The 13962-nt window shown below is 42.6% G+C and overlaps 1 protein-coding gene across 1 annotated transcript in view; it reads right to left on the bottom strand.

Moving 5' to 3' along the window:
* Tek (TEK receptor tyrosine kinase) overlaps positions 1-13962 on the bottom strand; it is a 120450-nt gene that overhangs the window by 15083 nt on the left and 91405 nt on the right. Inside the window, 5 exon segments of the mRNA NM_001105737.1 lie at positions 2329-2442; positions 2915-3105; positions 9402-9512; positions 11194-11404; positions 12796-12950. Coding sequence (NP_001099207.1) covers positions 2329-2442; positions 2915-3105; positions 9402-9512; positions 11194-11404; positions 12796-12950 — 782 coding nt within the window.

Raw genomic sequence — 13962 nt, 5'->3', positions numbered from 1 at the left:
ATCCTGTCCTCTGGCTTTTTCTTCCCAGTCTATGTTGCTGGTAAACACTTTACCCCACTCTGGGGAGGCAGAATTTAGTCCTGATTGCTTTGCCCCAACAGTATCCTTCTCTCCTGGGCTCTGAAAGAAATTGTTGCCCTTTGTAGAATGTCAATCCAAGAAGTACCATCGTTGAGGATCTGAGAAAGGGGTCGAAATGGAATTTCAGACCATGAAGCTAAACATCACCCAACCTTTGGATCCTTCAAACCTCTCGCCTGTGATTGCACAACCACCAAATCAGAGAAAGGCAAGGAAGGGGATACTGTGGACTAGTGTGAAAAACTGGGGAGCTGTACATCAGGGGTAAGTGGGGATCCACCCCCTTCTTCAGGGAGGAACACTGCAGAGAGTAGGGAATCACCTGACAGGACTAGGAGAGAAATTTTTCTCCACAAGCTCATCCTTGGGGAGACTCCTGCAGCTCCTGAGGGTGCTGAGGCAAGACTAAAGGGCCAGATGGGGATAAGCGAGGCCCTGTGCTACATGCTCCTCCAAAACAGGAGTGGAAGACTAAAACTGATTCCAGCGCCTAAGCTTGTAACTGTGTGAGTGTGGGCATAAAGAGCAATGGCGCCACTGATTAGAAAAATCTCTTAAAATGATTGCGTAGGCACACCTTCCTTTTCAGGAAATGCTGGGTATTTTCTATTCTGTAAATGAGACAAACATTTTGTAAAGAAAAGGAAGCATGTATTTGAGGATAAGGCAGAGCCCTGGACCTTGTTAAGAGACCAGAGAACAGGCTCAAAAAGACCTTCTTACGACAAATGGAGAATGCCCAGGAAAGCTGAGTCCGAGAGACAGGTGGCAGAGCTGGGAGAGGCAGAGCTACACCACTGAAGAAGGCTGTCAGACAAGGGGGCCATGGTCGTGAGCTTGCACCTGTCCTGTTTACCAGCAAGGCCTGACCACCTAGGGAATATGATGTCATCAGTGTGACCAGTGTGCAGGGGCGTGGCTTCCTCGAAGCATTTTGATTCCTGGGCAGACACCAAAGGAGAATCAATCTGATTTCTCTGTGCACCAGGTTACATGGTTCCGTTCTACTCTGATCTTGGCTTTGAAGGTAAAATCTTGTTTGGCAGAGTGGGTATCACTAAGAAAGAGTGGGTTTAACTAGTTTTGATTTGGGCTGAGTGAATACATCTACTGAGAGGATAGTAGGCAAGCCTTCATACATTACACACTTCTCTACAGGAGTGGCTAGTAACAGCACACTTCCCTCATGGGTTCCTAAGTTTTTTTGTTTCCCTGCCCTGTTTGTTGTTTAGAAGCAGGGACTGGAAGCTCATCAGGCCTAGATTTGGTACAGACAAAACACTGACCACTAGGCTTCCTTAAATTGCATAGCTACACATGATGAAGCCTCTTTACTTGCAAAACAAGATGGTGATGGGAGGATGCTGCTCAGGACTGAGAGGGAAAAGTCATCTTCAGTCACCTGTTTCCCAAGTACCCTTGAGATATATGAATAGCCTCTGTCAGCTTCCTTTGAGACACATCTGATAGATAAGGTTTTTTTTTTTTAATGAAAGGCAGACATCAAGCACTAACATAGGAAATCTCTAAGCTCTGTGTAACTTACTGCCCACACTCACCTTTCGGTGAGTAGTGAAGACCCAGCCAGTGTCTGCAACAAATTGCCAGGTAAAGATGAACCAATGGGAGGGCTTTACACAACCGCCAAAGCTGAAGGTGAAGTGGTGATAGTGAATGAAGCCAGTTGTCATCCCCAGCTCAGCTGGTTCCTCAGCTCTAGCCTACCTGGAGCCACCCTGAGCTGACCAGCAGGCCTAACCAATGAATTAAAGGTTTACACACTTCCTGACAGGTAGCTGTGTTACATAATTCCCAAAAGCTTTGTTACCTTAAAGAAGGTCAATGCCCTGCCCTGTTCAATAAAACTCACAAGAAACAAAGCTCTGCGTACCTGACCCTTTTTCTCAGAGTGTCCACCGGGACCTCTAAGGTGTTTTGTGTACTCAATTAAGATGTAGCTTTCTCTCTCCTTTTCATTTCCTTCCTTCCAGCACCTTCCAAGTGACTGCTAACACCCATCTTTGTGTTCCCTTCTGGGTCCACTTTAAAATTGTTTTATTAACAAGACCAAGAAACTCCTGGATGGGCGTGGGGGCAACTGTGTATGTCCCCAGTGACAACAGTATAACGTTAGGAGCCCAAATGTGAAAGAGAACCAGGCCACACACCATCCATACCAGATGTGTCAGTCACCCAGAGCAATGGCATTCCAGTGGGACAGGGAGGTCCCCTGTGTCTAGAACTTACCATTGTCTTTTTCACATACACTTCTTGACCTCGTGACAATCCAAAATCTGCTATTTTGGCTATGTAGTTTTCGCCAACTAAAATGTTTCTGGCAGCCAGGTCCCTGTGGATAAACTAAAATTTTAAAGAATCATGCATCTTCAGTGTAATACTTGGTAGAGAATACACAAGAAATGACACCAGGCCTTTACAAGGTCTTCAGAATCCAGCTGCCTTAAAGCACTTCTCCACAACTCTCACAGAGCAGCTTCTGTTGAGCTATGGCTCTCACATCTTGGAAGAATCATTTTACGGTTGAGGAGAAGTACAGGACTTCCCACAGGAACGAGGAACCTCTGCTGTTGACGCTATTTGCAGGTAAACCTCAGTATGATGAGCTCAGGGCACCTCACTAAACACATGCTTTTAAGTCCCCTGTCAGTATTGGGGATTGAATTCTTTCTATGGGGGTGGATGGTATCAGTTTCTTAACTCAGGAGGCTAAAAAGGAGCCAGAGAAGAGATCATGGAAAACTGTCTAACACATTAGAGCCCTGCAGAAGGAATGCCACAGCAAGATGTCCAAAGCAAGGTTCTAAGAGCACACCTGTTTTTGGCTCAAGTAGTCCATCCCCCGGGCCACATCTGCAGCAAAATGAAGAAGCTGCTGGGAGGACAGTGTGGAAGCCGTGCTGTTGGCGATGGCAAAGGCAGGGTCTGTCTCTAGCACTCGGCTCTTACGCAGAAAGTCCAGGAGGTTTCCATGTGGGGCATACTCAATAGCCAGGTATAAGTAGCCTGCAGGGGAGGGATGAGAGAGCCATCTTATCCTGACTGAACAGCTGGGGAATGTTCAAGACACGCCTGCTATTACTGAAATACTCTATCAACTCCATAACACTAAGGCAAGGAAATCAAATCATCCTCTTACCTGGGACACCTTCAACAGAGTCCCTTTAATTTCATTCAATATTCATCAAAAAAACCAACATAAGCTAGGAACATTACTCTGGTCTGCCTCTCTAGCCACAGTAGACGAATGGCTAAATGCCTCTGCCTTCCCTTCTCCCTAAAGGTACACTATGAAACCATGTACTCACTAGACAACTGCCTAGGGAATCTAGCTTTATAAAGTATATTTTGCTTAAAGACATCAAAAACTTGAAGTTTAGAACAAAATAAATCAGTAGAGTTCCTAAAGGAAGTTTGTCTCTTTGATTTGGTTTTAACCTAAATTCTTTTCCTTGTTAAAAAGTAATGCAAAGAATTGTTAAAATCTTGATGAGGATTTTAAAGGCAATACTGATGTGTTGAATCTGTAGATTGCTTTTGGTAGGGATGCCATTTTTACTATGTTAATTCTACCAATCCATGAGCATGGGAGATCATTCCATCTTCTGAGATTTTCTGGTATCTTCTTCGATGTTTTTCTTTAAAGACTGAAAGTTTTTGTCAGACAATTTTTTCCTTGCTTGGTTAAAGTTACCCCAAGATATTTCATATTATTTGCAGCTATTACAAAGGATGTTGTTTTCCTGATTTCCTTCTTAGCCCATTTGTCATTTGAGTATAGGAGGGACACTGATTATTTTGAATTAATCTTATATCAAGTCACTTCACTATAGGTGTTTGTCAGCTGTAGAAGTTCCTGGGTAACATTTTGGGGGTTGCTTGTGCATACTATCATACCACCTACAAAGGTTTCTTTCCAACTTATATCCTCTTGATCTCCAGTTGTCTTATTGCTCTAGCTAGAAGATCAATTACTATATTGGATATGTTGAAATTCCTTCTCAGTTCCTCCCCACAGTTACCTGGCAACAGCCAGCTGTACCTGACTCACTATAAAAGAGTCTGCTTCCAGTGGAAGGGGAAGCCCTTGGTCCTGCCAAGACTGAACCCCAAGTGAACGTAATTGTTGGGGGGAGGGCGGTCATGGGGGGAGGATGGGGAGGGGAACACCCATATACAGGGGGAGGGGTTAGGGGGACGTTTGCCCGGAAACCAGGAAAGGGAATAACATTCGAAATGTAAATAAGAAATACTCAAGTTAATAAAAAAAAAAAAAGAAAGAAAGAAAAAAAAAACTCTGCTTGCCCCCTCCTCACTATCTTCTCCTCTTGCTCTCCCTTCCCCTGTCCCTTCTCTCTCCATTCCCTTCCACCTCTCTCTCCATGTGTTCATCACTGGCCTCTCCTCCTCTTCCTCCTCCTCCTCTTCTTCCTCCTCCTCCTCCTCCATCTTCTCTCTCTCTCTCTCTCTCTCTCTCTCTCTCTCTCTCTCTCTCTCTGTCTGTGTGTGTGTGTGTGTGTGTGTGTGTGTCTACGCCCTCAACTCCCCTCCCCATGCCCTAAACAAACTCTGTGGGATACACCAGCATGGGCCCATATAGGCACTCCTTCCCACACACCATACCATGCTTCCATAAAACATACCCCTTCTTCTTTTTCTTTTTTATAAAACACAACAGAATATATATGCAGAGAATAGACAGTCTTGTCTTGTTCATGAGTTTAGTTGGAATTGCTTTGGAGGGGCTCAAGGGGGAACACATGGATCTCTCTGGGAAAGCAAAATAGAATATATTTTGTGGATGGACTTGGGGGTGGATGGAGATGAGAACAGGAGGCTTCAGACATGCTAGAGGGGGAAATAAAAGGAGAGAGTACTGGGAGGGACAACTGAAATTGGGGAGGGGCATTTGAAAGGCAATGTAGAAACCTAGTGCAGCATAGATTGCCTGGAGTCTGTGAGAGTGACAAGAGCAATAGAGCCTCAACAGACATCTTCTGCTACCAGGCAAGTCTCCCAGCAGTAGGAATGGAACATCAACCCAGCCACAAAGTCATTGACCCACAATCTAATCTGCCTGCATGAAGTGCTGGGGAAACGGTAGAGCAAAAACTTGTAGGAGTGGCCAAGTAATGACTGCTCCAACTTGAAGTCCACGCCATGAGAGGGAGTCCATACTTGATACTGCCTGGAACTAGAGACTAGACAGCCCAGAGACCCAGGATATAACAAAAGATAACTGGCAAAAATGTCAATGAAGGAATTCCTAATGATACTCTGCTATACTCAGAGAGCAATGCCTAGCCCAGTTGTAACCAGAGAGGCTTCATCCAGCAACTGATGGGAACAGATACAGAGATACACAGCCAAACACTAGGCAGAACCAGGGAAATCCTGCTGAAGAAGGGGAGGAAGAATTATAGGAGTCAGAAGGGTTAAGAACATCACAAGAACACAGCCCACAGAATCAACTAACCTGTGCTCAAAGGGGCTCATGGAGACTGAAGTGACAACTGCAGACTCTGTATGGGTCTGAGTTAGATCCTCTGCATATACATTTTGACTGTATAGCTTGGTGTTCTTGTGGGACTCCTGACAGTAGGAGTGGGGAGTCTCCCTGACTCTCTTGCCTGCACTTGGGACCCTTTTCTTTCTGAGTTGCCTTGTCCATACTTGATATGAGGTTTCTACCTAGTCTTGTAATTTGCTATGCCATGTTCAGTTGAAAGCCCTGGGAGTTCGGCTCTCCATCCTCATCCTCATCCTCCTCCTCCTCCTCCTCCTCCTTCTCTCTCTCTCTCTCTCTCTCTCTCTCTCTCTCTTTCTCTCTCTCTCTCACATATAAAGGAAATAGAAGAGTCATCTGAGGGAAAGAGTGTGAAAGGGGTGGTAGAAGTGCAGGGAGGAGAAACTGCAGTAAGGATATAGTGTATAAGAAGAAAAAGGAAAAAGAAAAAGTACCCACCAAAAATAGTAAACAATAAAGTGATTTTCTTATATGTGCGCATGCTTGAGTGTGTGTGTGTGCCTGTGTGTCTGTGTGTGAGCATGTGTGTGTCCAAACCATCATGTTAAAAGGTCAAAATGATTTTAAAAAGTTAAATTAGGAAAGAATGATTGTAGGAGCCAAAGGGGAAAAGACACCACAAGAAAACCCATAGAACCTACCAACCTGAGCCCATAGGTATAGGCTGATGCCATTATGTAGGTGAAGGCCGGTACAAGATAAAATGAGGCCTGTCATTGGATGAGAAGAAAGGGAGGCAGAAAGAGAGGTTTTAGAAGGAGAGGGAGGAAAAGAAAGAGAAGCAACATGGAGGCAGACGTAAACAATCCTCGCCATGCATCTCTACACAGATACAGGTTGTTATGAATATTTCTGTTTATGGATGTGAAACCAGGAAAGGGGATAACATTTAAAATGTAAATAAAAATACAATAAGAAAAATGTAAGAAAGAAAGAAAGAAAGAAAGAAAGGAAGGAAGGAAGGAAGAAAGAAAGAAAGGAAGAAAGAAAGAGAAAGAAGGAAGGAATACACCAGCTGGTTATCTAATAATAAATGGTCAGTCCTGAAAACGTATATACAAGTAACACTTTACAGACTAAACAGGTTGTATTGACATATTTATGGGTGTGTGTGTGTGTGTGTGTGTGTGTGTGTGTGTGTGTGCATGCGCAAAAAAATGAATATTTTTAAGGGATGGATTTCTATAAGCAAATTTATTTTATCTAGACGGGCAATCTATATCCTTATCAACTGGTCGTAAGTTAATTGTGTGGCTGTATTGTACATTGAGTATTTAACATAAATCTGGTTGTTGGTTACAGTCTGTTGAGTCATGACTTCACTGGGTTGTTGGGAGTGTGAGCAGAGTCCACAACAGGAAGCCCTGCCAGGCTATAGAATGCTTGGGGATAGCATGGCGTGGGGCCACACTAGCTCAGCCTGCAGAATGTGATGTGTGTGTCAGGCACGGTAAGTAACAATTCACCTAGGGGATGGTGTGTGAAAGCGGCTGACAGAAACAGCTAGAGTGGGCAGATCTGTGTGGAGTGGGAACTTGCGGGAGCCAGGTGGTGCACGTTTTTAATAATATCACAACACATAGGAGCTCACAGCGACTAAACTGACACCCAGAGAACCTGCACGGGACTGATCTGCACAGGCTACGGTTGTGAAGCTTGTTCTGGGACTCCTAACAGTGGGATTTGGGCTGTCACTGTTTTGCCTGTTTTGGGGACCCTTTTCTCCTGCTGGGTTGCCTCAGGCAGCCTCAATACAAGGGGAGATGCCCAGACTTAGTGCAATTGGACACACCATGGTTGGTGGATATCCATGGGAGGCCTGCCCTTTTCTAGGGCGAAATGGAGGAAGAGTAGATAGAGAGGAGGGGACAGAGGGGAGGTGGGGGAAAGATCTGAGGGTAAAGGAGGGAGGGGAAACAGAGGTTATAATGTTAAAAGAAAGAAAGGAAATAAATATAAAAATATAAAATTAAATAAATAATAAAATCTAATAAAAATTTAAATTTGTAACCCTCCTCACCTGCTAAGAGAAGGAAAGAAGAGAGAGAGAGAGAGAGAGAGAGAGAGAGAGAGAGAGAGGAAAATCTTCCCCACACTGAACCCAAATACGTCATAAGAAAGGCAGATCTAAGTTCTGGCATGAGTGTACTTTCTTGCACACTTCCCCAAGACATAAGCAGTTATGTAATAATGTACCTAAAAATTTTAAGACACATTTTTAGTTGCTGCCTGAAACTTTTTTAAATCTTAAGTGCATTGTGTATGCTTAAGCTTTTTTTAAAAAAAAGATTTATCTATTTATTTTATGTATATGCGTACACTGTAGCTGTCTTTAGACACATCTGATCCCATCTGAAGAGGGCATCTGATCCCATTCCAGATGGCTGTGAGCCACCATGTGGTTGCTGGGAATTGAACTCAGAACCTCTGCAAAAGCAGCCAGTGTTCTTAACTGCTGAGCGATCGCTCCAGCCCGTGTATATTAAGTGTATATTTAATACACCACAAATGTGTAGGTATCCAGGAAGATCAGCTGAGGATGTCAGAATCCCTCTGGAACTGGAGTGACCTATGGTTGTGACCTGCCATGTGGGTTTGGGAACCAAACCCAGGTCTTCTGCAAGAACAGCCAATGGTCTTAATCTCTGAGCCATTACTCCAGCTCTGATATATTTTTCTTTTAATGTACTGCTGTCCCACACCAACTATTATTTCCAGGAAAAGCTCAAAAACAATGAATTGCTTCATTATTTAATCTAAGAGATATGATCTGGCTTTCAGAATTATACCCTTATTGGATCATAGGATGATAGATTGCTTAAGACACCCATATTTTTAGCTTAGTAAATCGAGGAAAAAGAAACCAACTCTTTTCTATTGTTGATGGCTTTTGCTGAGAAAGTCAACAAAAGGTTGTCAGGTTTATAAATAAATATGTCCTGGAGCCTTTCTGTTTATGGAAGCAAACTTTTCCATGAGGAGTTTTGTTGAGGCAGACTAAGAAGTACAAGTCCATGACGCACGAGTATCAAAGCAAACTCATAAAGCATATTTTGCTGTGATCTCCCTCATAGCTCATTACACACGGTACAGTAGCAAGCATTTCAATCCAACTTGAATTCCAAGGTTTAAAAATATGAGAACACAGGGCAGTTGTGAAGCTCCACTATTACTGAAATGAAAACACTTTGGCTAAAACTAGAACTGTCTATGGGAACTTAATATCACTGCTTAAGCTAACCAGGAACAGTGCTTTCCCATCACAGTGCATTACTGGTACTCATGCCTTCAAAAGGCTACTTTGTATTTTAGTTCAGCCTGAGCTACAGACTGAGCTCCATGCCAGCTTGGACGATGGTCAGATCCTGATTCAAAGTAAAAAAATCAATTCAGTGGAGCCAATGCACTCTACTTTTTCCAATGCTAAAGGCTTCCTAAATGTACATGTATTAATTAGTTTTTATTCTCTTGATTCATGAGGATTAGGGTGAGAAAAAGCCATGGATACCTTGGCCATTAAAAGTTAAACTACCACAGAGAGCCAATTTAGCCTTAGCACTTCCCTACATACACACACAAAATGATAAACTTCAGCCCAGCCAATAACGGGGACTAGACAGAAATTCAGATTGAAACTTTAAAATAAGTAATGTTCTCAAGATGATTATCTTTCCTCCTTTTGTTATGAAATGTTCCTGTTTTATCTTTTAAAGTCTGCTGGGGCGGAGGCAGGGGCAGGGGCAGGGGCAGGGGCAGGGGCAGGGGAGCATCTTACCTCTGTGTTCACATGCTCCCAAGAGATTAATGATGTTCGGATGGTGTCCAAGTTTACAAAGAACCTCCAGTTCTCCTGCAAAGTCCCTGTGATCATCTTTGGAGGCATATTCTGGAAGAAAGGCCAAGAGTTGTAATGTTGCTTCTTCACATCTTTCCAAAGGGTAAAGGTACAGAAAGTACCTGTCTTTACCCCCAGGACTCCCGGCTAACTTAGTCACAATCGGGCCCAGAAAGCTCTATCCCCTAGAGCATTGTTCATGGGCCTCAGCACTGGTAACTGGACTGAAATGTGTTTGAGGGAGCTGTTACGTATGCACCAACCAGTACATGCCCTCTCCAAAGCAAAATCCCTCCTGGGTGAGAACTACCATTCTCCATGGGCATTTTCTAAGAAACAAGCTGCGGTTCTCCTATCCTTCCTGTCCTATCTTTAGTGATAGGTGAGAGGAACTATCAGGGTTGGACAGGAAAGACTATTGGTGGATGCTCAGACTGACCGGCCAGCTTTGAGTGAAGTACGGGCTGCGATCAGGGGAGGGGTCCTGGTGGCTCCGTGTATACTAGAACAGGCTTAGAGAGTGTCCCAATGTCTCAGGAGGGTCAGGGGCATCTGTGATATGGACTGATTCGAAATACCAGGTCCAGTGCCCTGTTCCTACCACAGGACTTTCACTGTAGCTTTGGTTTTGAGTGTCAATGCCTTGGGAAAATTTTGTAAATTAGTGTATTGTTCAGTAGGCGGACCTAGAATGTTATTACTTTGTCTGTGAAAATTTTCTGCTATGGCACACAGTTAAGCTGCTTTACTTTTTTTTATAGGATATGAAATGAAAAATTAGGTTCAGATAAGATCCCCATCAAACCTGATTGCATAAGTCCATGCTCCAACCACCACAAGCACCCCTGACTATTTCAGTGTTCCCTAAATATCCTGCAACAAGAGCAGAATAGAATGGTAATTTATGGCTATTCATCAAGTTTTTTTGTTTGTGTTTATTTTAAAAAATACCACTGCTTGAGCCTCTCTCCTGGAGACAGGAGAATTGCCCTGAATTTTAGGTTAGTTACAGAGTGAGTTCCAGGTCAGTCTGGAATACACAGTGAGAGTCTGTCTCAAAGAAAAAAACAAACAACAACAACAACAACAACAACAAAGACACATGAACAGAGAGGAGCTATTTCTAAGCTTAGATAATATTTTGATTTAGTCCCTGGTGTCATAATCCTATTACAGCATGGAACAAATTTAGAGTCAATTCTCAGAGAGGTTCAATAGTGTGGTCAAAAGTATGAAAACCTATGAAATCAGCCTCCTGTGAGAACATGAATGCAAATTCTTTGACCTTGACTAGACTTACTAAATCAGAAACTAGGAATACTCAAGTGTGAATTGGGAGTGGGGTGGGATGGTGGGGGGGATCAGTCTGTTTTTGAACAAGTCTAGCTAATTCTGATACATACTCAATTTCAAAAATGACCCTTACCAAAAAAATGACCCTTATGAGAAACAATAGCACCTCCCCAAATGAGCCATAAATGGCAGAACACCCACATTCCCAAATCCCTAGGAAACAACATATTGGTGTTTAAGTGGCTCCAACTCCTGTCCTACACATGCACATCTTGATGATATCTACCACGGGCTTCATCTTAAAGGAAACACCTTATCTGCACATAACAGTCACATCTGATACCAGGACAACACCTGGTTTGAAGAATATATGGCCACAAACGGAAGATTTCAACAGGAAGTGGTGTCTCCCCACCCCAGCAAATGCTGTCCTCCAAACCTTTCATCCTCTTGATGGCAGCGTCCATCCGTAACCCATCCTTCTTGATGCGCGCCTTCAGAACCTGGCCAAAGTTGCCCTCTCCAATCACATCTTGGAACTTGATGTCATTCCAGTCAAGCACAGGATAAATTGTGGGATCCGGATTGTTTTTGGCCTTCCTGTTTAGGGCCAGAGTTCCTGAGTTGAACTGAACAGCTGGTTCTTCTCTCTGGAAAGAAAAAATACCATTTTTTTTTGTGTGAGGACATTTGTCATCCTAAGGTGTGTACTATCTTCTGCTTTGTATCTACCCAGGTGGAAAATAAATCACTTATCTAATTCTCGAGTGGGCATACAAATGGGTTTCGTCTTATAATTTCACACTCATGAAACTGCTGCCTACAGTGCTGCATGGGCACAGGCTTGTCCATTAGCACAGGCTTGTCCATTAGCACAGGCTTGTCCATTAGCAGTGCCTGCAAAGCTGAGAGAGGAGCGATGACACCCTGTGTGGTATGTCTGCATCCCATTCTGCTATACAGAGATTAGTTTGTAGCGCTAGTTGAAGGAACTCCTTGCAGTCTCCATGTGTGCCTCAGTGAGGCCTTTCCTAACTACGTCACAGGCCTCAGCTGTCCTTGCTCCTGTGCTTTCTCATCCAAGAGTCTAAATTAGATCAAGTCTTCAGTGGCCCAGAATGGGTGGTGCTTGTAGCAACCCCCCAGCACATCTTTTGTTCTGAATTCAAGTGGTAATAGCAGTCTCTTGACAAGTTACTGATATTGTGACAAGCTTCAAAGACCCAATCCCCCTGCTGATCCATCCCCTCCAGTAATAGCCTCAGTTGAACCAGCTCTGGCCTGGAATCAGAGAATAAATCCCCTTTGTCCTCCATGGAAGATAATCTTGGGGACCCAAACACATGAGTTAAGTTTCATTGGAAGCATGGAATTGTATTTAGTGTTTTATATACAAAATCGACAGAACTGGGCTCAGATTTATTCAATGGAGCTCAAAGTTATAAGCTTCAGAAATGCTCGTCAAGCTCAGTCTTGTAGAACTTGGCTACTGGTCAATCCAGATCAAAGAATGAGATAATGTCAAGTGCCACAAATTCCAACCAAAGATTGTTCATTGGGGAAAAGTACATGCATATGTAACTCTTACACTTAGAGGGGGTGGTGGGATTAAGGGAGATATGGGGAATAGCAAATGAAAACCAAGAATGAGAAAATGTGTGGATATTCATATAATGCCATACATAATTAGGAAATGAATTCTTATGTTGTGGTCTGGTTATCTTCATGTCCTTCTTTATAAAAAAAAATGTGCAATTCAGAATACTGAAATATTCTGTCAGGTAACTGACTAATCACATCTTGGGGAGGAATCCTGTTTTAGACATATTCTTCTGCATAATTATTAAATGTATGCTTTTCACTTGCAAAGCTCATCTGGCTTGAACAAGAACTGTCATGGTCATGTTATTGCCTCCCATTGTATGATGGAAGCCAAAGGAAAAAAATGAAATTTGTCTATAGGGATCATTTGCTGTTCCACAGCTTTAAAGCAAAATGTTGACTAGGGATCATTAGCTAGTTAAAAAAAATGCAATCCTACCACGTTCTGGAAGGCCTGGGCCATTCTTCTTTGGACATTTGCTCTCTTCAGTTGCAACATAATCAGAAACGCCAATAGCACGGTGATGCAAGTCATTCCAGCCGACCCAAGAATGGCTATAAGTAGCATCTTTCCCCCTCCAAGGTCTTTAGGGGCTGTGCAGGGAAAGAGAGGTGAAGTCACTGAGTTAGTTTAGGTGGATGATGGACCAAGACCGTCTGTTGGGAAAGAGTGTAACAAGAATATAACAGCCCAGCTTACTATGACTGTGGACTACTCAGTAATTTCTAAACTCAGCAGAAATGAGTCTAACTCACAGGGTTGTTATGAGATCTCTAGGATTTACAACTGTGCCTTCAAAGTGGCTGTGAGTTGATGTCATTTGTTCAACTTTGCTTCCAAGTAGGGGTCCACACACATGAACATTATTTAGTAATAAAATAACTAGCTATTTAACATTTAGTGATTTATAGATCAGTTTCTCTAGAAATGGTTTGATGTTCTAGTGTCAATAGCATAGAGCCAATAAAGATATATTGCCTTGTTCTACATTTTTTCTTGTTTTAAAGAGTGGGTGGGAAAACCTGGTGATTGTTGATGGTGGAAGTTTAAAAAAAAAAACAAGGAAAAAATAAAGCATTACATTTAGAGCGTATGTTAAAATAACCCACTTAAGACTGTAAATCTTCCTACACATTTCCCTTGAATCCCAATGAGAGTAACTCAGTACATTTTAATAATCACTATAGATTATGGCCCCACTTCTTAAAGGTGTTCAATACATTTCTATGAATTGATCATAGAAATATCAAGAGTGGTGAAGGGGTTTGCTTTGTTGTAGCTTAGTCTAAAATTTTCACATTGAATTTTTACATAGTTTGCATTTAGAACCTACATATATTTGTTATCAAACTACAATATTTATAGAAATTAAGCACTGATAAAGAGAATGATCTAAGAACTATAATTTCCATATCTATAATGTGGTAGATACATCATTCCTTTGGATATTTCAAAAAGTATCTCAGAATGATCAATGAATATACAGCTTCCTTTATTGTATTTTAAAACCACATATGATCCTGACCACAGAATCAAGAACTACAATATTGTCTGTAAAAGTAAGCATTAGTCCAAATTAAGAATCTACACAATTGCCTTTCCCTC

The sequence above is a fragment of the Rattus norvegicus genome, chromosome 5, assembly GCF_021556685.1.
Source record: "Rattus norvegicus strain SHRSP/BbbUtx chromosome 5, alternate assembly SHRSP_T2T, whole genome shotgun sequence".
In the NCBI taxonomy this organism is placed as follows: domain Eukaryota; kingdom Metazoa; phylum Chordata; class Mammalia; order Rodentia; family Muridae; genus Rattus; species Rattus norvegicus.
The sequence above is the reverse complement of the archived record's forward strand: the minus strand, read 5'-3'. Positions and strand labels throughout refer to the sequence as shown.